The sequence below is a fragment of the Perissodus microlepis genome, chromosome 23 (genome assembly GCF_051167445.1).
Source record: "Perissodus microlepis isolate ML-2025 ecotype Zambia chromosome 23, ASM5116744v1, whole genome shotgun sequence".
Taxonomy (NCBI): Eukaryota; Metazoa; Chordata; class Actinopteri; order Cichliformes; family Cichlidae; genus Perissodus; species Perissodus microlepis.
This window is the reverse complement of record NC_140482.1, coordinates 28,008,375-28,033,415: the sequence shown is the minus strand read 5'-3', so window position 1 is coordinate 28,033,415 and position 25,041 is coordinate 28,008,375. Positions and strand designations below refer to the sequence as shown.

The following is a 25,041-nucleotide window of genomic DNA, read 5'->3' as shown; positions in this document are numbered from 1 at the left end:
TGTACTATACAAGTAGGTGCACATTCCAATGTTCATTATTTTGTACATATATATATATACTTTAAGTGTTGTATTTTGCATAGTACAATGCAAAATACATTCAATACAATACAATGCATCACATGAACATTATCAAGCCGTCCTAAAAGAACTTCCACATTTTCTGACCTCTTGTTGTTTTCATTCACATCCTGTTACAAATCATCCTGAACCATCTCAGTTGGATTTCAGTGATTGTGGATGTCAGGTAATCTAGTGCAGTGCTCCATCACTCTGATTCTCTGTCAAACAGCCCTTACAGAGCCTGCAGGTGTGCTTTGACTCACTGATGAAGGGCCCACGAACTTTAAATGGGATGGCATATCGCTGCAAGATACTCTGGTAGCCCTGCTGGTCATGTGTTTTTCTGAAATCGGGAAAGAAATTTAACAAGGTCTCCCCGCCCCATAGCTCGCACATGTTGTGAAACTAAATCTGCTAGTTGTTCACAGCACTGAACAAGTGAACTTTCGCTTGTACTCCTTCACACAGCCACTGTGCTGCTCCTTTTTCTCATTATTGATTACAGTGAATTACTACAGCCCATAGAATCTGCTAGAATGAGGAGGGGGGTGAAACTGTATATGGGACTGATAACTACTGATAGTTGAAGTGGTTCAGGTCATTGTCCACTTTTAAAATGAACAATGATCCCACTGATGAGAGCAAAACCACTGGTGGTCAGGTGTGAACAACCGTGGGGATACTATGAAGGGAAACTAAGTTGAGTGAGCATGATTTTGAGGGGAGAAATACACAAAGAAGAGTTTTCTGATGTTATTTGGTGAACTTAATTAACTAAAGTTTGTCTTGAACACTGTTTTATGAGGAGAATAATAAAACAAAATTCAGAATCTATCAAATCTAAATGTAACAACATAGTCTTTGTGGAAGGAAGGTCAGAATAAATTTAAATCCCTTTTGAAGGTGAAAAATGTAAATACTGCAACATTTTCTCAAAGAAAGCCCCCACTGAGTTTTGTAGTCCCTCATTGCTTGATACTGCGCACAATAAACCAGTTCGAAGTTCAAAGTCAAACCCATCTAATGACTGCCATGAAGACAAAGGCAGGAAAAGAACTCTATGAATGCTTGAAAATAAGTGAAACATGCTCTAAGCCTGCAGCATGTATCCTCATTTACGTCATAACAAAACCGGTGATTCTCTTTCTTTTATTTTTATAACAGTGAATTTCTTTAACATCAAAACACCAAACACCATCAACCTTATCCACTTCGACTGTGTCAGCACATGGATGCAGCAAAATTTTGCCCTTTAGGTATGGTGCCCCCATCAGGATGATCAGTGTTATGAATACTGCCACAAAATGTTATCAGACCCTCTCACTGATTTGCTCTCTATATGGTAACGTTATTAATTCATTAAGTACTTTATTTCCATGACTTATGTAAAAGTTCCTGCATGATAACCAGTTTTAGGATTTTGAGGTGAGCGTTACTGATTTGAGCTAAACAGTGTAGGGACTGGAAACTGAATATTTTTATACGCTACTGAGGTCTCACCTATTCACAAAGGTTATTTGAAGACTGAGGACTTGATGTTATGTCAAAGACTATAATTATGCTGTTTGCCTACACTTACACAATAATTTTCCATGAGCTAAAGCATGAAAATGCAAACTGAAACCAAGTTTGAAACAAAATGATGGTATAATACTAGCAGACTGTTGCACAGAGTGCTGTGGCAGGGTCAGAGTAGCTGACTAGTTTACATACATAAAGCCAAATGCACAACAAAAATAAATATAGAAAATGTCATCATTGCTTAAAAGCCTTGGCTTTTCTCTGAACCTTTACCATTAGCACTGGCAGTACATCATATTTTGATCCAATGCTTTATGCGCCTGGGTCCTCGTGACATAAGACCAATCAATGCTCTTTTTAGACGTATTTTAGACATCAGAGCTTGGAGGTAGTAAAATTCTCAGATAAAGCAGAACAGCGGCAAAATTTTATTTACAGGTTCACAACAGACTAGAGAGCACAATTTACACAGTCGATGTCCTTTGTTAGTTGGTTGGCTGCCAATTGATTTTAAAGTTCTTTCACTTATTTTTAAACCCTGAGACGATCTAGTCTTTCACCATCTTTCATCAACTTGTCTGACATGTTTCAAATCAACTTTGCAGTCATTCACAAGTGTAGAACAAGAAGCTGAGGTAGCTTTTACCCTCTGAGAGGTACAAGCTGTCTACAAGCTGCAAGTGCTGATATCATTCAAATTGAAATGTATTTTTGTTTTCTGTTTTATTTTAATTTTTTTTATTTACCATTGTCTTTGATAATGACTGATTGCTTTTAGTTTAGTTCATGCCGTTCCTTTTTACTTTACATATTTTAGTCTTGTGGGGGTTCTCTTGCAGTTAGTTGCAGCCCTTGTTTGTACTATAATGGACCTTTGGGAAGCTGTACACTTCTCCTGTTCGAAACAAGTAGCTTCAGCTCATTTTTCTTTATGACACCTCTCCTTTTAGTTCAGCTTTCTTCTGATTGGCTGCCTCTTGAAAACAAAAGACTTAAACGCTAGGAAACTGGGCTGCTGTGTGCCAAGAGTAGCAAAAAAACAAACCCATTTTGGCTCAAAGGCATTACTTGTACATATGCTGACTCATTATTTAAAACTCTTAAAGCTAATTATCACACTATGTCAGTAAAAGAAAATATAGAAAAATCCATAAAGTTTGACCAGTTGATCGAGTTAAAAGTCATTTAATGAGTGTTTCACTGAGATTGTTACTTCAGAGGAGCATATATTAAGGAATGCAGTGCTCTTGAATTTGACAGGATCTTTCCTTTTATTCAGGTCCAAAAAATCTTAAGAGATCTTCTATTGTAATGTAGGCTAGACACATTTGTATAACAACTGTTATGATCCAATGTTGTCAGTGTTTTGTTTTATGCGTGACTCCTCCCACCAAAGGATGGCTGTGGGTTTTTTCCCCTTTTCTCTTTTAGGAGTTGGACACCTGGGCGTGCCTGCTGAGTAGTTGGGTGGAGTGTTTTCCTGTCCTTGGATTGGATAATTGGCTAATCACCTCCAGTATTTAGCTACCTGATGACAGCCACCTGGCCCCCTCTCTACTAGCCTCCACCATCCAACAAATAGCATGAGCTTTTGATTCGTTTTTTTGATAGAGTGTTTTTGCCCAGTGGGTGGGTGGGTGTGTGTGTGTGTTGGTATCTTAGTATCTTAGTGCTGTAAATAGATTTGTAAAGTAGCAATTGAGTATTTTGTTCACCTTGTATTAAGTTTTCTCCTGTTTTTCATGTAGAAAGGTAGGTAAGTGAGTTGTCTTTTGTTTGGTTTTCATTTTGTGTAGGAAAGCGTAGGGACCATTAGGGAGTTTTGTTTGTTATTTTTTGGCACTGCTCACTGCTGAAGCAAATAAATGGCTGCTTAGCATTTTAGAAGATACTATTGTTTGGGTTCTTGCTTTGGTGGAGCGGGAGTGGGCCAATGTCTTGTTGCGTTCAATACACGTCTAGACAAAGAACGTAACACAACTCTCATCAAAACAGTCTCTTACCCTCTTTCTGTCATCCAGTTGCAAGGAACCGTGATTTTTGACCGTGCTTTAAAATGTAATAAACAGATTAGCTCTGTAGTTAAGACAAACTTCTTTCAACTAAGGCTCCTCACTAAGGTCACATGACTTTGAGAGTAATACACACTTTTATTTCCTCTCGTTTAGACTATTGCAACTCTTTATATGTTGGCTGTGATCTAATATGACACCTGCAATCTGTTCAAAATGGTTCAAAATTCTTTGTTCACAGTTTTGCTTTTTGTTAGGTTCTGATTTTTTTCAGTAGTTCTATAGTATTCTTTGCCCTCTGTTCTGTTTGAGCATTATCTTGTATGTAAATTTGATGCTTCAGCATTTCCTTATTTGGTATCAGCGTGGCTGTGTCTCAGAAGGTAGAGTCACTAATCAGAAGGTTAGTGGTTCTATGCCAGTCTGTTCCAGTCTGTACCTACCACAGGTGTTGCTCAAGTATCCTCGAGCACTGAATGCCTAGTTTCTCATCGCAGTGGTAATGTTAGATAGAAAGCACTTAGGAATGGAAGAAAGTACTTGTATGAGTGAAAATGGCTGATTGAGGCTTTTAGTATGAATCACTTTGGGTGCTCAAGCAGAGAAATGTGATATAAAAGAAGCAATCAGTATTATCAATCATTTCTTTTTTTAATTTTGTGTTTTTCTTCCTGTCCCATTGTTTAGATCAGCCATCCCCAAAGTCAAGAGTGCTGTGGGCCACTCAAGAATCAGAAAGTCCCATGCGGCCCACCCAGTCTTAAATCTTCACTCTAATTAAAAGACAAGTGAAACTGATGTTTTGCCTTTTTTTTTATTCAAAAAACATAAACAACATAGGCTGTTGGCTATAAATTGCTAATGCTACCCAGGCCACTATGTGACCCGTCTGTTACTACACACAAACCTCAATATAACAGCAGCAAATTTAGAATTGGAGTAATGAGTAATATCACAAATTTTAACAGTTTTTGTTTAATTTTTATATCAATCAATACATATATTAATAGTAGATAAATATCTCACTGTGCATACTCGTGAGTCATTTTAAACTGAATTCCTGTTAGTACTGTGGCCCACCTACAGTAACTTTGCAGCCCACCAGGGGGCTCACTCTTTTGCAAACAAGTGGTCTTGATTAAATGCAGCTGTGTCTCCTTACCCTGCTGTCTCCATTTCCCTGATTACTCTCATATGTATAAATCATCCTGTTCTTCTCCTCACTCCTATTAGCATTTTGTTAAGCCCCCTTTTGTGTTTGTTAAAGGATTAAGAACTTAGTTGGATTTAATTTGTCTTTATCCTTACGGACTCCTCATAGTAGACTTCATATCAATCTTAAAAAGATGTGCTTTTTTCTGTCCTCCTTTTTTTTTTTTTTTTAGTTTTATATCTGGATTTAATTCCATGCACATCTTAACAAGTAGAAACCTGCCTTTGTTGTGATAAAGAGTGAACCTTGCTGTTTTGGAGCATGTTTTTAAAGTTAGTTTTCTTTCAGTATTTGTCTCTTAATTCTGAACAATCTGTCTGTACCTACCACAGAGAAAAGCCCCCATAACACATGGTGACAGTATGCTGTGCTTGACGCACATAGTTCTTTGTGTGTGTGTCTGTGTTTATGTTTTTTGAGTCCCTGAAATGATGTTTGGCAGACTTTGAGTGGGCTCTATATACTTTTTCTTGTCAACCTTCTGTCTGGCCATTAATTGATAAGTGCAGCTGAGTTGGTCGCCCATACAACAGGTTCTCCCTATAGAGATCTTCAATAACTGCTGGGTTCATAGAAAAGACTCAATATAAAAGATGGGTTTAGAAATTATGTTTAAAAATAAAGCCAATGGAGAAGTTTCATAAAACTGCAGTCTTTCTAATGGCAAAGAGTGGATGAGTCATCTCCCAAAATCAGTTGGATTGTATAAAAGTCTGAGGGTAAAACAAATAAATGCACCTCTTGACCATGTTTGTGCCTTTCCAATCATTTTGAAGGCAAATGCCTCAAGATAATGTGAGTTTTGCTGTATTAAAGGTTTATCACAGGAGTGTTCATTTAGCATTTGGTCACTAATGTTAAAAAAACAAACAAAAAATGTTGATCACAAAAGTATGAAGCTTACATAAAGTTCTAGTCATATAATTTTTCCAAAATACTGTCCAATGGTCTGGTAGATTGATGCAAATTTTGGACTTTACAATGTGTATTAATGATTAATTTAATCAGTCAAATGTATTTAAAGGTGAAGCGTTTGACTTGATTTCTAAAGGATTGTTCTGCTCGACGAGGAGGAAAAAAAGACTAAAGTGACTGAGCTGGAGCATTGGAGTGGTTTTCCTTTTTTATTCAGTGCAGAAATGACAGTTGCCTTACATCAGCAGGTCTTGGGTTTGAATCTAGCTTGGACGTTGCTGTGTTGAGTTTGCATGTTGTCCCTGTGCCTGCATGTGCTCTGTCTTCGGCTTCTTCCCACTCTCCAAAGATATGCTTGTTACGCTAATTTGTGATTTTTCTAAATTGACCATAGATGTGTATGTGAGAGCATTTCTGTCTTAAGTCCAATTACGGCTCCCATGACTCTGAATTAGATAAATAATGGAGTAAATGGACTGATGTGTGGATACTCATATCTATGCATAAAGCTCTCAATTTTCAGTGGCCAAAAGACATTCACTGTAGGTCAAACCACCTTTTTCAAGACTCTTTCACATTTGTGATGTCAATTCAGAACAATGTGAGGGCTTGATGATCAGGATGAGTGCACCAAGTGCCCTCTGAATGCCAGGTAAAGAAGCTTGTAGCTGTGAAAGAAATCACTTGCTGTCTCTCATGTCTCCATTCAGAGTGAAGAAGTGAAGAGGATAGATAGTAACAGCATTTAAATCAACTCAGGATGTAGAGTGGGACTGCAGTCCTTCCATTTTTTTTTCAAGTCATGGAGATTTTTATAAGGGATCATCAGTGTGACAGAATGAACCAACATTTTAGTCATGGCTCATACAGATCTGCTGAACTTTGAAGAGACAAAGAAAAAAAGTGAGACAAAAGGCAGGTTCAAATATAACACATAGTAAAACAAGAGACCACTGGGAAGCAAAGACGTAACAGTGACAATTTTGTATGGTGTGTTATGCCTAAAATCATCAGTTTTGTGGATTGTCAAGAAAAGGAAAGGTGACAGAGGTCATTGGAGATATGCCCAGACTGGTTGGAGCCGAGAGAAAGGTAAGTCCACTTTACAAAAGTGCTGAACAGAAAAGGTTCTCCACATGCAAAATCCATCCAGTCTTGTGAAGCATGGGCTTAAAAAACAAAAGACCATGTCAGCCACAAACAGAAGCCTGAGTCTGCAGTGGGCAGAGGCCAAATAAAAATGGACTTTAAAAGACTGCTGCAGATAGTAGGCTTGACAACACAGACAACAGCATCAATCCATGGACCAAACCCGCCCGGGGTCAACAATCCAGGCCGCTGATTGTGATGTGGGGAATATTTTTTTTTCTGCACACTTTGACGCCCCTTAATTGCAATGAATCATGGTTTGAAGGGCACAGTCTCAGTGTTGTTGTAACCATGTGCATCCTATTATGACCACAGTTTACCAGCTCATAATGGCTGCTTCCAGCTGGATAACACGCCATGTCACACAAGTCAGCACTTCAGTTTTAAAATATTAAATGTTCGATACAATTTAGCATTAGGTGACTTTTATAATGATATCAATTTTAATAGCAGGAAATAAACTAGACGTATAATTATTTTATTTTTCTCTTTTTTGCCACATTTTTCAAGTAACCTATATTTGACAGCAGCATAATAAAACTGGAAATTCCATTTTTATTAAACCACCATAATATTTGTAGGGGGCCCCATACCTGCACGCTTATAAACAAAATTCTGGAGGCACCCCTGTGACCTTGGTCTCTTTAGCACTTTTACAGAAGAGATTTTGGTATCGTAGCGCTATGCTTTACTTTCATGTTAAAATAATAAAACGATAGATTTAATTTGATTTAAAACGCTTTCACACGGCATTTCCTGACCAGGAAAGCCGTAAGAAGGAGATTGGTCATGATTGCCGCATCTTAAGGTACGTTAATGCATGTTTCCAATTCACCTAGCCCACCACTGTGCTTATGGTCGCAAGATGACAAGAGAAATGCATCTGGCACGTGCTTGGCGCACTTGATTGTCACCTGTGCCATGAGGGCAGAGCCCTCAGCTTCGAATTGTCTTTATATGTGGTCAACAGCTGCCTGCTTCCTGAATGCATACTGCAACTTAATTAGGTAAATCTTTCCAAATTTATCATTTAGGTAATGTAGTTGATCATTAACATAGATTAGTTAAATATATCGGGGATCGGATTATACGAATGTACTGTGTACCATGACGACAGGGTGGGGGAGATAGAGAGGGAGTGTGAGTGCGGTGCAGCTTCTGGATCACACTGTTTGACGGTGATGAGAAGTTGCGGCAGTGGGAAATGGACAGAATGAAACCGGGTTTTAATCACCGCGCATCTGGCTCTCCGAGTGCGCGCAGTTTACGTCTGACATGAGTTCGGACTGCGAAAGTTACTACACCGAAGAAAACGTGCTCGTGGAGAACTTCACGTGTCCGAAAGCGGACGGTGACACCACGGCACTCTACTGCTGCGGGTTCAGTGACTTGAAGTACTGCTGCGCTGACCCCAACAGCTTTTTCCCTTACGAATATGGATACATGTGGTGGCTGAGGTAAGAGCATGTAAACTCTTAAATCACTGATGAGTGTTTCATAGAATTTTCAGATTTATAGATGGTACATGACATTGATGTAAATCAACATGTATCAGGCAATCTCCAGAGCGCAGTGAGAGCAGGAAGCATGCGATGCCAGTTTTCTGGCATCTCTTGGATTAAACAGAACCGCAGAGGGAAATATAAGGTAAACGCGTGCATGGGTTGAAAAGCGCAGAATCATTTAGTGTTCCTATTAGTGCTTTGTATTTAAGAGCCAACTTGTTGATGACATTTTGCGTCTCGTGTCTGTTTAACTCCAATCGTGGTAATTGGCTGTTATAATGAGAGACTATAGACTAGAGGGAGTTTTGAGACAGAGAACACGGGTAACCTTTAGAACAATTTAATAGCGCAGAGACGAATTTCAATGAATCTGAAGTTTTAACTGCAATACGGTGCAGAGGAAATTATGGAGGTGTACCACAAACAAGCAAGCAAATGATGGAAGATAAATTAATGACGCTGCTTTCACGCATGCACGCGCATACTTTTCTATTAATCATTTAAAGTAAATGAATTGAAACTGAAATCAGAAACACGGAAGTAAAAATATAAGAAAAAAATGTAAATGTTCAAATCTGATGTAACTTCTGAAACAGTAAATTAGAACTGTTGAGTTTGTTTGTTTGTTGTTTTGTTTTGTTTTTTTGTGCTCAGGGGCCCCTCTATGCTTGATGTTCAAGAGATATGGTTAAACCAAAATTTGCCCCCAGGATTATTATACATAATTGGATCATTTCTGCAATTTGTGTTATCACTCATAAGCCACAACATAAAATGGATGCTGACCCTGAAGGAAAACAGGGGCTTTGTGTCAACTGCAAGTTAAAACCAAGAGAGCATGACTGGCATGGCATGGTGGCCATATTAAGTTGCCATAGGCAATTCAAGTTGTGGACAATTGTCAATTAAGCCCAAGCACCTAGACACTCTTGCAATGCCAGTAGGGGATGTAGAGGGGCCATGTCGTCATGTTTCAGTTTTCCTATTTTGGGTATTTAAGATTTGTGATTATGTTCTTATTTTGTTCTCAAAATTAATGTAACATATTTCATAGCCCATTTTTCTATTTCCTTTTTTAAAATATTTGACAGTAAAATATTACATTATCCTCCATTGTTCAACAGTGGGGAGATTCACATACCTAAACCTTGGAAAAGAACATCATCAAAAGAGAGTGCAACATCACCTATTCCGCACAAAAATCTCAGTAGCTGTGTATGTGTAAAATCTATCCTTGCTTTCATGTCTGTGGGAGTTAAGGTCAGTGAAACTAGCCAACAGCGGCCACCGTATGGCTACTCTGCATCATTATGTCATTATATGTAATAAGAATTTCAGTGAAACACTGGTGCTTTAACACTTTTAAGCCACAGAGTATGCATTCATGTCATCATGCAGGAAACAGAGAGCATAACTCGCATACTCTGCTGCTCATATCTGAATCATTCTACCAACTCAAAAATCTAATGTTTAGGACATCTTGTTCCTTCCTTTGAGAATGTAGTAAATGTGCTTGTAGTCTTTAGTGTGGGGGAGAGAACCGAGAATAATAATCAGGCTTCTATTCTGTGATTATTTTATTTTTTTATTTTTTACTTCAAGTACATTCTATACTCTGGATTCTCAGACAGTAAAGTAAAATTTTAATTAGGAAAGATGGTGATTTTCATCAGTTCTCACATTCTGCCTGCATATACACTGCATATATACATATACTGTCATTTTCATGATGCTGCAATTAATTATGTAAAGTGTTAATTAACTATAAATGTTCTGCATAAACAGTGTTTCCAACTGAGAGGCACCTTTTCAGGTTTCGAGGGGCACATCCAAAGATGTTTTTAAAGACGTGATTCAGTTGAAAAAGAAACGTTTTGAGAAGAGGTGTCAAACGTAAGGCCTGGGGGCCAGAAAAATCCTGGCCAAGATGCCCGCTGGACATCTTTGGAAAACGTGAAGGAGGGCATACATTTTTAACAATATTTTCACAAATTTTACAGCTTGTCCTGCTGACAAACACTTTCCATTTATACACACCAACAGTAATAAAGTAATAGATAAACAATTAACAAAAAACAATAGATACACATTGTTTACAGTGTATTCAAATTGAAACAAATAAATAAATAAAATATCTAAATATGTACGTAAATCATTTGCTTCAATAAATGAACTACCAGAACCTTTTCTCTACACATTGATTTCAGTTGAAGCCCAAAGAGTTGCACAGACAGATTAATTTTATCAACTAAAACAGCATTTCTTTATCATACGGTTGACACTGCACTTCTGTTGACTTCTTTTTCTTATATTGCGATGTCTCAGAGATTAAAGTGCAGTTAAACCTCCGTACACCGAGAGAAAGGGGAGTTTCCCTTTGATCTTAAGTCCAGCCCACCTAAGATCAAAGTGAGCTGTATGTGGGCCACAGTGTAAAATGAGTTTGACATCCTTGCTTTAGAGGCAGCTCTTTTTTAAAAAATTATTATTTCTATTTGACTTTGCATCAAAACCGGGTTTAACATGTGGATTTTGCATTAATACATTTTACATTAACATGGAAAATGCATCTCCCAAATATTAAATAAAATATCACTGCCACCTTCCAGTGGTGATTTGCTGCTAGAGCCTGGTGGGTGGGCAACACGTGCAATCCCACACATTTTGTGAGTTCCTGCTACGCCATTAACTAACATAAATAAAAACAAACTTAAAGGGGACATATGATGCTAATTTTCAACTCCACATTTTCATTCTTGCTCTCTTGGGTTTGATGCTGCCTTTCCGTTCGACGTTTGTCTGCAATGAGCCATTTTAGCTCCTCCCCCCTTTAAGGCCTTACTCTGACTGGCTGCTACTAATAAACAGACAGTTTGGACAAAAGGTGGGTGAGGCTTCTATGGATCGGCAGAGGTAAACATTAGAATCTTTCAGTTAATTATTTAATGCTCACTGACACGCTCTGCAGGGGTGGGGGCGGGGGGTAAGCCACAGAAGGTCATTGCTGAAAAGGCTAGCTGTTTGTGGAGTGCTGTATTGAAACACACTAATGGAACGTTGGTAGGAAAATGTACAAAAGCTACAGGAAAGACCGCAGCCTTGAGAATTGTCAAGAAAAATCTATTCAAGAATTTGGGCAGGCTGATTAAATTTGGAAATCCTAGAGTCTGGAGGAAAAGGCACTGAATCTAAGCTGTTTGAAGTCCAGTGTGACATTTCCAGCCATTGCTGACCATGTTATTACTGTGCTTGTGCATGGACCCTTTCGATTCTCTGTGGGGTATTGTTAAAAGGAAGATGAAAAACACCTGACTCATAAATGTAGACGAGCTGAAGGCTGGTACCTTATCAATTTAACCCGAGGTTCAGTAACACCTCAGAACTGCCACGAATAATTTGTGATAAAGAAGCCCAAGCGAAGTATTGCCTGTATAAATGCATATACATTTCTGATGTTGGACATTTTGGTCTTATGATCTTAAGGAATTATTCTAATAATTTAAGACATTGTATTTCTGATTTTCATGAGCTATAATGTCATATTTTCCATCAAAGTCAACGCCTCACGGCAGTTTTTACTGAAAAAACTTTAATTTTGAGGTCCAGACCTCAGTAACCTCATAACTGGTTTTAACAAGGGGCGACCATGGCTCAGGGGGTTGGGAAGCGCATCTCTAACCGGTTCGATCCCTGGGCTCTGTGTCCTGGTCGTTCTGTCAGTCTGCCCCAGGGCAGCTGTAGCTACAACTGTAGCTTGCCTCCACCGGTGTGTGTGAGAGTGAATGAATAGCGGCATTGTAAAGTGCTTTGGGTGCCTTGAAAAGTGCTATAGAAATCCAATCCATTATTATTAACCATGGTACTGATATTAACAGTGCTGTGAGGTTAAGTTTGAGATTCAGAATCACTGCTTTATAGCGTGCTTAAGCAGAGGCTACATGTATTCTGAATTAATGAATTTTATTGCATTTGCTGTTTCTCAGAATTAGTCCTTTTTTCACTGTGCTTGTGTCTCATAATAGGTTCAGATTCGTTCAATAAGTCCTTAACAGAATGCATTAAGAAGAAGGCCAAAAAAATAAAGGAAAAAAAGAAAATCACTCCATTCACTAAGAAAAACATCCTGTACTACTGGAAGTAGAGCACAAATAGAAAAGACAAAAGGGACAACACTGATTTACTTAAGGAGGATTGAAAAAAATTATGGGATATGTCAGTGGTGTAAGAGTTATGAACCATAGCGTTGAAGCCAAATGATTCATTCATGCTACCTGAAGTCCACTGGAGTGCAAGATAAGAAGTCTAAAAATGTAAAACTCAGGGTCTTAGACCCTCAGTCATGACATGGGGAGGCTATTATTGGCTTTTCTATTCAGGTAAGTTTCTATGGCGTTGGCAGTTGTTTGGGACCATTGTCACACTGAAAAAACAAGCCATTAGCAGTTAGATGCTTTTTGATATTTGATATTTTGATGCATGTTCAATCATCCAGTTAGTAAATCCCAAAAGTTGATTCTGTTTATCTGGACGTAACGTTTTCAATGGGAGAAACATCCAAGTGACGTATTCGGTCTCAGCTGACTGCAGGTTTCCCCAGTCTTATAAACAGTCCAAACTGTACTGTTGAAAATGTTACATTCAGATGAACAGAATCAACCATATGCTTTCCAGATAGTTTTGTATTGTGGATTTAAATCTAACAATTCTTTTCTGCATTCATAGTTACATACATTTTTAAAACAATTTGCAAATATTCAAAACTGCCAAATTCTGAACCCACAGTTTGACACTTAACAAAACCGTAGCACACGTAGCATCAGTGCCTAATAATAATGATCTGCTGCCAGGTTGGTATGAGAACTGAATGAGCTGAAAATGAGGCTGAGGAGTCTGCAGTGGTCCAAACTCAAATTTCTGACCTTCATGAGACTCCATCCAGGTGCTTAAAGCAAAACGCCTGTATCCATATTTGTGCGAAAGTAAAATAGCAGGTGTTCAAAATGCAGTGAAAAGAAGCAGGGATGATTGTGAAGGTGTACCCAAAATGATTACTACAACAACTGTCTGCTTATTTTTCTTAACTCTATCAATAATGCACAATTGGAACAAAGAAGAAAATATAAAAAAGAACAGACAGTGATAAATTTCAAGCAGTGACTCTTGATAAGGTGTACACATACCAGACAAGCAGAAATTTCCCCCATCACATTAGCCTCCATATTGATCTCTAAAAGAAATTAATGATTTGTACTTTGTTGTAGGGGAGCTCCTAGTAAATGATCCTTGTCCTCCTCTACATCTCAGCTTACTCAGTGTGCCAAGTGACATCAGTTTAGGAGTTTGTATTCTGTTTAACTTTCCTCACATATGAGCACAATGGCAACATTTGTAACCAGGACTGGCGAACAAAATAAGCAGTCCGGTAGTTTGTGTGAACTGGGTAACCATGGATGAGCCAAAATTGACAGCCTGATGTTGTTCATCCTGTACATTTCTAGCCATCAGCAATATTGTTACCTCTCTGAGCTACAGTAACCAGGAAGTGTTTTTCTGGTGTGTCTTTGTTCTGTGTCTTCTAGTCTCGGAGCCCTCATGGGTCTCTCAATAGCAGCTGTGGTTCTTCTCGCCTTCATCATCACTCTGTGTGTCCTCTGCTATCTGTTCATCACCACCAAACCCAGAGGTCTGGACAATGGACTGCCGCTGCGAGCACCAGGTACAGAGTGAAACATATCAACAAAATACACAGAGTTAAGTAGAACTGGGCCTCTGACAAAGTCAGAGCCAAAGGTGCTGAAATACATCAATTAGTATCTTCTCTATTTATGATTAAAATAATGCTCATTTCTTGCCTTGCCTTGGTTTATGGCCAGTCTTTTTATTTTATTATAGACATTATTAATCTACTTGATGAGCAAGAAAAAAATCCCAAAAGACTTCTGATGAACATATTCATAAGCACAAAAGTTATTACTACACAACCAATGAGAGATGCTTTGCTTTGGATCGTTTCTTGATCTGGAAACAAAACATTTTGCTATATTTCTTAATTAATGAAGCATTAAACTGTAGAATGCATCAGCCACAGAGTGTGGGTGGATGTTACAGTTGAATTTTCAAAAGTTTTATCTCAAATTTGTGCACCGAAATATGTCCTAATGTGTGACGGGAAAGCACAACTACTGTTATTTAAAAAAACCTGGAAAACCTTTGACAAGACAGCCGAACTTTGTTGCTGAGTGAAGAGGCAGCCTTGTACTAGATAAAAATGTTTGCAGAACTGTGGTATTTACATTTCTGTTGCATTAAATTTGGTGGAGCTGTGTTTGAAACGTTTTAGAGCAGGTGTTTTGTAACCGCTATCTCCAATTCAGTTTTGATTTGGCTCAAGTTTGTGTTTGGGCAATTAGAGGTTTTCTGCCTGGCTTTCTTTCCAAATGATTTTAAGTGTCAGTAAAACGGTTTCCATGTTGTGCCTGGACGACTCTGGGAGGGTTTGGGTGGATATTTGGGTGGATATTTTGAAAGATCTTTTTTTTTCATTTATGTGGGCTGTTTGAGAAATGGCCACAGTATAATAACAGAAACAACCTGGTACTGGTACAGTTTGTCATCACCTTTTTATTTGTGGGAGCAGACTTGTATGGAAAGTGGAAGTTGATGCAGTGACTACAGCTCTGCAGCTCTAGATTGCTTTTAAGTCTCACTGTGCACATTGTTTTGATTTTATGACTCACAGCTTTACCACGGTCACTCTCACTGCTATTTTTTTTGAAGAGCTTGTGCTGTCCTTAAGAGAGGTTCTGGTAAATCCATTTTTGCTATGTATGCAGGACCAGAAAACAGACAGTTAATTAATAATGACCTACATGTTCATCCCACTATTTATTAGACATAAAAACAAACTGAAAATAGAGTGAATAACAGACTTTATCGCCAAGACAGAAGTTAAGTTATTTTTTTCTTCTGTTCACATGCTTTATTAGACTTGTATGTTTTTGTGATGACTCCAGCTCATGTAGCTGGTGTTGTTATTGTAAATGTATTTGTTCAGCTTCAAGCCTTCCCTTCATATTCAGGAAATATGCAAAAAATCTTCTGACCAAACAATATATTGAAAAAAATTGGCATCATTCTGCTTCCAAGTTTGGAGACATGTTAATCAGTGTCTGCTGTGAATTAAAATATGCTGCTTAAACCAGATATCCATAATCACATGAATCACACTCCTCCATGCTTCAGGGTGGAAAATACACATGCAGGTATCAGGTTTTCACTAATCTAATATCTCTTTCCTGTTTTCCTTGGTCTTAGCACTTCTTTTCTACTTCTTGATAGTTTTGCATCTGTGCTTTTAGTTTCCTGAAATTTCCCAGATTAACTAATGTGCATGTATCTAATGTGCAAGCACTTATGGACTGTTTTTGTTTAAGATATGTCACACTTTTTCTTAAAAACTTTGTTTCCTATGTGTTATTTCATAGTTTTTAATGTCTTTTGTTTTGTTCTACTCAAAATGAGTTGATATGTTCATCGTTGTTTCAACCCTGTTGTTGATTTGGCAGGTCTAAGATTCTTAGTTTGAACTTTTTGTGTGCATTATAGCAGTCCCTTTGAAGATTTAGTTGTGTGCGTGCTCAGATATTAAAGCTACCTGTCTCCAATCATATTTAAGGTCAGAAACTGAATCTGAACAAAGAACAATGGGGATGGAGTTCTGAATTTAAGAAAGAGACATGTTGTCATTCTAATAATTTGCCACAAACAAAGCTTTAATTCCACAAGCAGACACGAAGTGCACAAAGTGTGTAACCCCTGTCTCCTGTGCTGTTCGGCTTTGATCATGCATATAAATTATTAAATATCTTTAATGTTGTTTTCACTCGAGTTGCCTCATTAGATTTCTGCACAGGTCTTCACACACATCTACAACCTGCTCTTTCATTCACCCCGCTGTGCGGTTTGTTGCACCTGTTAGACACTGCTGTCATTATAATTGGTTGATGAAGTTTGGGGACATCATGTAATTCCAATCTTCCACTTGAATGGAGGTCCAGTCTGCCAGAGTAATTGACAGCACTGGTGTGGGTGTGCAGGGCATTCAAAATATCAGAAACTCTGTCCGTCCACTCACTTTACACAGGTGGCATTGCAGTCAGAAAAAGAAATATTTGCATTTTATAGTGATATCTGTAGAGGCCGTATAACCTAACTCAGTCGGAAAGCTCAATTTAAGGCTTAACGTTTCAAACAAGATTAACATTAAGGGGTGAGATGGGGGATTAAGATGTTCCCAATACTCTCTGGTAATTTATCATTAGCCAAGGTTGAAGTCCACAATTTGAAAAACAGCGTGTGAAAACAGATTTCTTTCTTTATTTTCTGTGAATTTGTAACTTGAAGATGTCACACTATGTAAACTCTTTGAATTACTGTGGTTTAGTAACAGTGCAAAGAGATAAATAGTAACTTGTAACACATTTGTAAATGATCAAACTTCTAATTACAAATGCCACTGGGTTATCAAGTCCACTGATCACAACTCACATAGTGTTAAAGTTGTCTGGCTGACTCAACAGGTTACTCCCCAAGATATGTGTGCCTGTGCTGAGCAGGGGAATATCTGAGACAAAATAATGTGCTGTTTATTTGCAGTTTATGCGTCATCAAGTGTTCAGTTAGCCATATTTTTCTGACATAGCTGTGAGAGTGATTGTGGACAGTGAAGTTGTTGCCAGTTTGGCACACTGCGTTAACACACAACGATCTCTACAGCAGCTGGGTAGCGTACTGGAAAGACTATACACTTTTTGAGTGGGAGTCACAAGTTAGATTCCCTGGGGGTCTTGGCTAGACCAAGCCCTGAGATGGCGTGGCCACGCCTGCAGCCTGTCTGCTTGGACAAGCATTTCACTGCATGTTGTACTGTGGATTGTGTATGTTTAAGTAAAATTTGAAGTTAGGATAACAAACATGTCTTTGGTTGGCTTTTCACATGCTGTGTCACATAAATAGCAAAGAAAACACATGAATTTGCAATATCCAACAAAAAACTCCACTTCTGTGTAAAGTTTGAATGTTCTCCCTCCCATGTCGGGTAATCTGGCATGAATGCTGGGTTAATGGGTGATTCTAAAGACTGCTGATCTGTCCTGGGCATCTTGCTCTTTGTAGGCTCCAGCACCCTCATGACCCTAAATTGGATCACTTAGAAAACTGATGCTTAAATAAAGATTGTCTAAATGATCATGCATTTTGGTCATTCTTGTTGACAGCCAGTATCCATGCAATATTATGGACAGTTACCTCATCATGCTGAAAGTGTGATCTTGTGTTAGTTTTTGTTTCCCTGGTGAACAGGTAATCTCTGATTTCACTTTACAGATATCATCAGCGTTATCAAAGTAAATGGTACTAAGTGGAACCACAAGCCTTATCTTTTCTTCTCTTGTCCGTGAACTTCTTCTTCCAGGTTCTACATCTAGCCCACAAGCACCAGGGCCCAGTAACAGCAGTGTCCCACCTGGTCCCCAAGGCCTCAGGAAACATTTCCTGAGAGGCAGGCTGGACTGTGACAACCAACCCCCGGACCCTGACCGCCTTTTCCAACGTTGTTTCTTGGCTACGGTTACGTCTGTCAAAGTGGAGGGTCCTGCTTAGCCAGAGTTATTTCTTGGTGTTTCTTGGCCGCCTACCTGTCACCACTTCACTATAGTTTTCTGCATTATAACAATCCAGGCTGAGCTGAAGTTTGATCTCCACATAATTACATTTTGTCATGTTTGATTCAACAGAACACAAATGCAAACATTTCTGTTTGAGCCCTGAGACAAATTTTTCCTGTTTTAGAAAAAGAACAAACTGAAAAGGTTTCAGCTGATTAAAAATGTAGCCAAAGATGCAAATGTGATTTTGATGGCGTACCCTTTTGCATGTATTACTTTTAGTTTGAAGAGTCACAACTATTATTTGTTGCACTGAAACCCAGAAGTTATTGTTCCACTTAATCAACAGAGACAGCAAAACCTCTGATTGGAAATCATTATTTTGCTGCCTGTCCCAAAAGGCGTTATAGTCGTCTTGAAGGAATACAACTAAACAGTGCAATTATAGGCTGCTACTTTATGGATAGTTGAATATTTATATGCTGGCAAATCACCAGCAGTGAGTATTCAAAAGAATATATTTACTGAAAAATGTTGATTGCACATTATTTAAAATCCACAGTTTGAAATGGCTTTAGATGGATGAGCTTACTTCTAATACATTTCTTTAAATGATAAGTAACCCCAACATGGACCTTGAGGGGAGAAAAAACAAACAAACTCATTGACTCGTTTAAATAACGGGGGGTTTGAGGTGGGGTGGGGGTGAGGGGCGCACTGAGTTTGCCCACATGCTGTGTGTTTGATTTATTTGAGCCATTTCTTCTGATTTAACACGGTGGCTCTAAACTCAGTGAGCACAGTGTGAAGAGACATTCAATAAAGAGAGGGCTTGAACTCTGAGTTAAAATGAACCCGAAGCATCTCACTGCTACCGAATCCTGTCGGCCTTTTTTTCTTTTACACATTTTAGACATTTTTTAATTTTAAGTCCCTTTAAGCATATGACAGGTAACATTATTGGCTTTGTCAATCTCTTAAAATGGTTTTTGTCTTTCACACATGGGTTACTTTTATGCCAATTTCTCTCATGGAACATTGACACACAACACTCATGACCCCGGCTATGAGAGCTAAAGTACATGTGCAATTCTTGCCAAACAGTATGTTCAAAAAACCTGTTGCACTTTTGCCAGTCAGCATTGTGTTTGTTTACTGTAGTGAAGCGTAACCGTTACAACCACCACACTTTTGAAAATGTTGTTGTCCCCAGCATTGTCACTAAAGAATGGCCGGGTGCGTATATGTTTGAACAGTGCAGCAGCAATAGCTGCTCCTGCCACTCCCAATCAGGCTTTCATAAAGACAGAGCTCTTTCAAAGAAAAAAAGATCATTTTTATTGAAAATGAGAAATTCCGTTTTTTGTTTGGCCTTTTTCTCCTTTTTTGTTGAATGATAGTGGACCAAGTTTATTTAAAAATAGGATAAGACAAAGCTAAGTGATAGGAAGTCATAAATAAATGATAAAATAATGGCGAAAAGAGAAAGAACCAAAGCGAGATGACAATGACTGAAGGAAACACACAGACTAAATGCACAAAAAGGAAAGTGACAATAAGACACAGGTGAAGTGAATCAAGACAGCTGAAAGAGACGCAAATAATTTGCACGAAGAAACAAAGTACAGACAAAGAGAACTGCAGGACAGCAAAGCGAGGAAAAAATAAGATGTAACAAAAAAATAACCATGACAGATTAACATTTGTGATTTTAAAGGAAATGTCTACAAAACTCCAAGATCGATCACCAGTATCAGGTCAAATGTTCACTCTGGGGGCTACATTGGTTTGTTTTGTATGCATATATTTAGTGCTAATTAACAAGCCAAACTAAAACAGTTGGTGATCATTATTCTTTCTTAGCAACTACACCTTAGCGTTGTCATTGTGAGCATGTTACAGTAGTATTAGCACCTGTCTCACAACAATGCTGTGCCTTAAATTCAGGCTCACAGAGCTGTTAGCATGGCTGCAGTCTCTTACTTTACTTTACTTTGTTGTATGAGAAACTATAGCCATCCATGCAGACCTGAAATACTGGAGTATAAAGTAGGCACCATGCATGTGGTTGATACTGGCACTCCAGCTCGAATGGCAGCAGTTTGTCTCTGGCAGCTGCCACTGCAGAGCAGAGCAGAGCAAGGGTGTGTTAAAACTGCATTTAAAGCAGTCCAACTGTACATTGTGCTTTGTTCAGCAACCACCAAATGAAAAGAAAGCTACGGATTTTTCTTTTTTTTTCTTATGTGCCTTTTTTGTTTGCTGTTTTTATTTGTTTTCAATCCAAAACATTTGGATTATGTGATTTGACTTTGTAATTTCAGTGTTTTTGAGTCAGCTGTAGGAATGAAAACTAGGTCTGGCCACACTTTAATCCATCAGTGTTGTTGTGCTTTGCTGAGTGTGAAAAGAATCTGGAGGAATTTCAAACCCACTTGTATATCTCCCGTTCACATTATGGAACAGTTTGTGTTTACTTTGCAAAGAAAGAAAGAAAGAAAGAAAAATAAATCAGCTTTATGTTGTAGTTGTGGGTTTTCATGTTAATGCAACTGCTCAGTTTATTTAAATGATAGATGTCAGGCTTATTAATGACCTCATTACAATAAATTGTTCTTATTGTTGAAATGTACTTACAGAAAAATGTTTGGCAGCTCAAGTGCCTATTACTGATAAATAAGTTATTAAAGATTATGAAGCTATATGTGTGTGTGTGTGTGTGCATACTGTTTGTTGCTTTTATTACATAGCTTTGAACTTACTACACTTTTTTTCAACATACTTTTTTTCAATGCTCATCGTGAATATTTTATAGTTTGAAGCACTGGAGCTGCTGTTGGAGTTTCACTGGTAATTTACTCCCTATTATAGGATGTTTTTATGAGTCATTCATATCAAACCACATGTCAGAAGAGAGCCCCGCTCTTTACATTTGCAACAGCACCATCAAGACTCCAAATGTCTTTCCAGCAAACTCTTGGTCCTCTGCAATCCAAGCGCATATTTTAGTAGTAGTTCATGGTTTCAAGTTATACCTAAATGTATGTGTATGAATATGAAATTTGTGCAAAACAGTTCAAATGTAGCCACAAATGTTTTTATTTTTAAAGCAGTCAAACTTGAACCTCTTCATCCAGGCTTCAATGCAAAAGCCACACTACCATCTTCATCCTCTCTGTGTCTTACAAATACAACAATTTCGGTTCATTAGACCATTTTCACTGGTGTAGTGTTCACCTCATGGTGTCCCTTTATTTTTTTTATTTATTTTGCCTGATTGCCACAGTCTATTCCAGACAATTAATGTTGATGTGTCTGCTGCTTATCTGCTTATCGACTCTTACCTGGAGTAAATTTAATTGGTGATTTCTGATGCTGGTAAAATGAAATGAATTTATCCTCTTATCTACAGCAAAAACGGAAAAAGGGAGACATTCAGATCTTTCTTTCCTGTAGTGATGTGAGAGCCAATTTTATCACACTGTTTGATGATTTTTGGAACTACTTTTAAAGAAACGTTCTTGAAATGGTTCAGACTTATTTACCTTTTGCTTACTTACCGTCTGATAGTAATCATGGTGCCATGAGTTTGGTGGTCTTACAAGACAGGCTATCATTTAGGCGAAATGAGGCACTTTTTCACGACCCACAACATCAATATATAAACATCTTATAGTTAAAATTCATTCTTGTAGGTTAGTCAAATAAGTGAAATTGAACAGGTGTTGAGCTAATCTGAGAGACCGGGACGATAGTAAGGAGCTGCAGCTCAAAGTAGTGAGATCAAAAACTGAGTGAGCAGGTGTTACAAATCTTTTGAGTGATGCCTCACTTAATGGTAATTTTTAGTTTATATGTGTTAATATAAGGCACAGCAGCTCGGTTTCATGCTTGTGCTTTGATCTTTTGGAGGCTTCCAGACAGTATGTGATGTTTAGTGGGGATGAAGGTTCAACCCTGTCATAAGTGTGCAGTGTAGTTTCACTAGTGGAATGAAAAGTGTTGCATGTGGAAGGTGATGCAGCCAAAGAACTGCAGTGAATTTCTTTTGAGATCACAATAATTAAAAGATGTTTCATTTTGAGGCTGTTTAAAAACACTCAGAAAATGAAGTATTTCATTTTGGGTACAACAGCTTGCCACTGAGGCAATACCCTCTAAGGTACTGCTGCTGTACACTTGACAGGTAGTGCTCATTTGTACTCTTGTAATTTGAAGCTACCGTACTGAGACCAGTCTGAAGCCTAGTTGGTTTGGAACAGCACTTAGCATGTCAGATCCTTCACTTGGATACATAATTAGCACCAAATGTAGGGAGAGGAAGTAGGTGGCAGATCTGAAATGAGTCATAGTGTACTCTTGTTCCTGAGGTTTACTCCTGCAGGAAGCGCTAGTTTGATCATTTACGCAGACTGCAAAACTACCAAGGGAAAAGGTTTCATATTCATCTTCAATCTTACTTAAGTAATAGCATTAACCTGAAGTGTTCCATAAAAATGATCTTTCTGCTTATTTCTCGAACAGTGTAAAATTTCAGTCTGACGGGGAATTCAAATTCAATCCATCACTGGTTTCATTGTTTCGAAACAGATGAGCCAATCATAGTGAATGATGACAACAAAATCTCAAGAAGTTGAAAGAGGCCTCTCCATCAAATTATATCGGTATTGGCAGTGTACAGAGACACGATTTGAACTCACAGCACTTTAAATTTCCAGCCACACGCAGATGGTTAAGTAATACAATGATGATGAAAATAAACAATGAAATGTGAAATTCTGCTTAAGCAAAAAGAAAGTTGGAAAGGAAGCAATAACGCAGGACTGAGGAGCTGCTGTATCAGATATAGAACACTGATTCATAAAGACAGTATGGTGTGTGTAGGACTGAATGAACTTACTTTATAGTGCCATGGTGTAATTTGTAAATGACTTGTGGCAGGTCAGCACACTGGATGGATGGATGTGTGGGATGGCACTGCTCTCTGGCATAGCACTTATCCAATAAGTGGGTCTAATGAATTTAAGGAGAGGCATGAGTCATTTCAATAAATGTTCTCCTAGTAACACCACAATGAAACAAACAAAGGAAGAGATTTGGGTTGACAAAATGCTGGGGAGACTATTTTTGTGTTCTGACCAGACAGTCAGTACTGCTCTTTTTCAGTCCTTTCCAGTGCTATAGGTATCCCATCATTACAACGACTTTCCAACAGCAAGTTCTGTTTTGTCCTGACGGCCATTCTTTGATTGAGGTTATAAAATGTGTGGCCTTTTAGACATAAGTAGTGACTTTGCTAACTGATTTAACACATAGAAGGACATGTGTAGGCAGAATTACAGGATGAAAAAAGTCTTCCACGTGTGTGCTGCATCAGTTTTGTGTGTTCTCAGTCTGCTTATGCAATGGGATTCAACTAATCTAAGTACTGAGAACAGCTCAACTGTAGAGCAGGGGTAATATCAATCACAGGGACTGATGTGAGTTAATCAGTAGCATTACTTGCTTTTAATTACTGTGATCCTGTCAGCCTGAAAATCAGCTCAGCTCAATGAACTGCTGAGTGGGAACAAGAGTTAGAAAAATCTCTACATTGTGATAAGAGAGAAACTCAAGCCGTAGAAGTCCAGCTACTGACTTTGCGCCTTGAACACTGGCATCCCGAAACTGGTGTTTGATCTCTCAAGAATTACCTATGCTGAGTACTCGCCACACATGAACTACGTTGGTCTTACACTAAGTAAAACGTGAGGGAAAAGTTATCATAATCATAGAGGCAGATAGAGCCACTGCTGAAATAAACTGGAATTAAAAAGCAAATGCAGGGTCCTTTTTTCCTCCAGTTTTTCACAGCTGAGTCAAGCATTGTTACAGACCTAGGGACAACCTCCACCTTCAAGACACCAGCACCCCGCAAACGTTGGCCTCTCTAAGCCACACTTGCAAAAACTGGTTAGAAATAGTTTAAGGACCGAAGAACAAGAGGTGTTGACCTTACCTGAGCTCACCAGCAAATTAAATGGCGACATTCAACTGCAATCCCAGCAGTTCACTTCAGTGCTATGTCACATAATTCCCTTCTAAACAGCTGGCAATTACAGGCTCATATAGGGTGTGATATTTTTAACTCTTTAGCCTACAATGCTGTTATGCTGTATCGGCAACCCACTTTAAAACCCAACTTTACCCCAGATCCTCCTTTTAATGTATGTACTCACTTCACTAAGGTTGAATCTGTCATCACTCCTGCCTGATTTGCTCTGTTGTCTTGCTTCTATGAGCATACAAAAATAGACTCCATTATCCAGAAACAGCTGTGCTCTCTGTAAGTCTCTGAATAAACCATTTCCAAATATAGATCACTGCAGATCAGATATAAAATATAGTCTTTTGAGTGCAGAAGTGCTGACTGAAATCAAATTGATTTCATGTATATTGTGGATTCTTTTGGCACTGTAACAATATCTCATCTCCTTTGTTGTCTAGCACTATCATCAGGTCAGAAATTCAATTTGTCCAGTGATTTTGTTTATGACAAAATACCTGCAAAACAAATGACATTCCCATTTGTCTAATCTGTATGTTATCATGCTAGATTCACTGCTGGGACTATGCCCAGTCTCACAGAGCTGCTAGTGTGACTGAAAACCCTTTCTTTCTTTTTTTAAAATTATGGAACACCCCCATGATGTTGAAACTCAAAAACAAGATTGAATGCTTGATTTGAGCTTCCTCACGGGAAACAAAATGTCCTGAAGGGGATTCTATTTTGTCATTAAAGAATCAGCAGCCTGATACAATAACAGGTGTTTTCTTAGCACACAGGCTGATAATAAATAATGTTGACTGGGTACATGCAGAGCTAGCCTGGCACAAGGACATGAAAAAACAACATAAACTCAATAATACAGAACAGCTCCAAGGCCGGGGCCATTGGTGACTCCAGCCCTGTGTGGGAACTAGAAACAGCATTTCCTGTCAGCTTATTGAAGACCAAG

At 38.5% G+C, this 25,041-nt stretch overlaps 1 protein-coding gene across 1 annotated transcript; it reads left to right on the top strand.

The window, feature by feature from the left end:
* Nucleotides 1-7,786: 7,786 nt before the first annotated feature.
* Nucleotides 7,787-20,745, top strand: LOC146361665 (protein shisa-like-2A). The gene is made up of 3 exons (XM_084922331.1): nt 7,787-8,330; nt 13,958-14,094; nt 17,851-20,745. The coding sequence occupies exons 1-3, from the start codon at nt 8,149-8,151 to the stop codon at nt 18,036-18,038; spliced, it is 507 nt and encodes a 168-aa protein (XP_084778457.1). The 5' UTR covers nt 7,787-8,148; the 3' UTR covers nt 18,039-20,745.
* The last annotated feature ends 4,296 nt before the right edge of the window (nt 20,746-25,041 follow it).

Coding starts and splice junctions, on each gene's coding strand:
- LOC146361665 (XM_084922331.1), top strand. CDS start 8,149: ATGAGTTCGGACTGCGAAAGTTACTACACCGAAGAAAACGTGCTCGTG. Junction 8,331..13,957: donor GGATACATGTGGTGGCTGAG/GTAAGAGCATGT, acceptor TGTGTCTTCTAG/TCTCGGAGCCCTCATGGGTC. Junction 14,095..17,850: donor ACTGCCGCTGCGAGCACCAG/GTACAGAGTGAA, acceptor TTCTTCTTCCAG/GTTCTACATCTAGCCCACAA.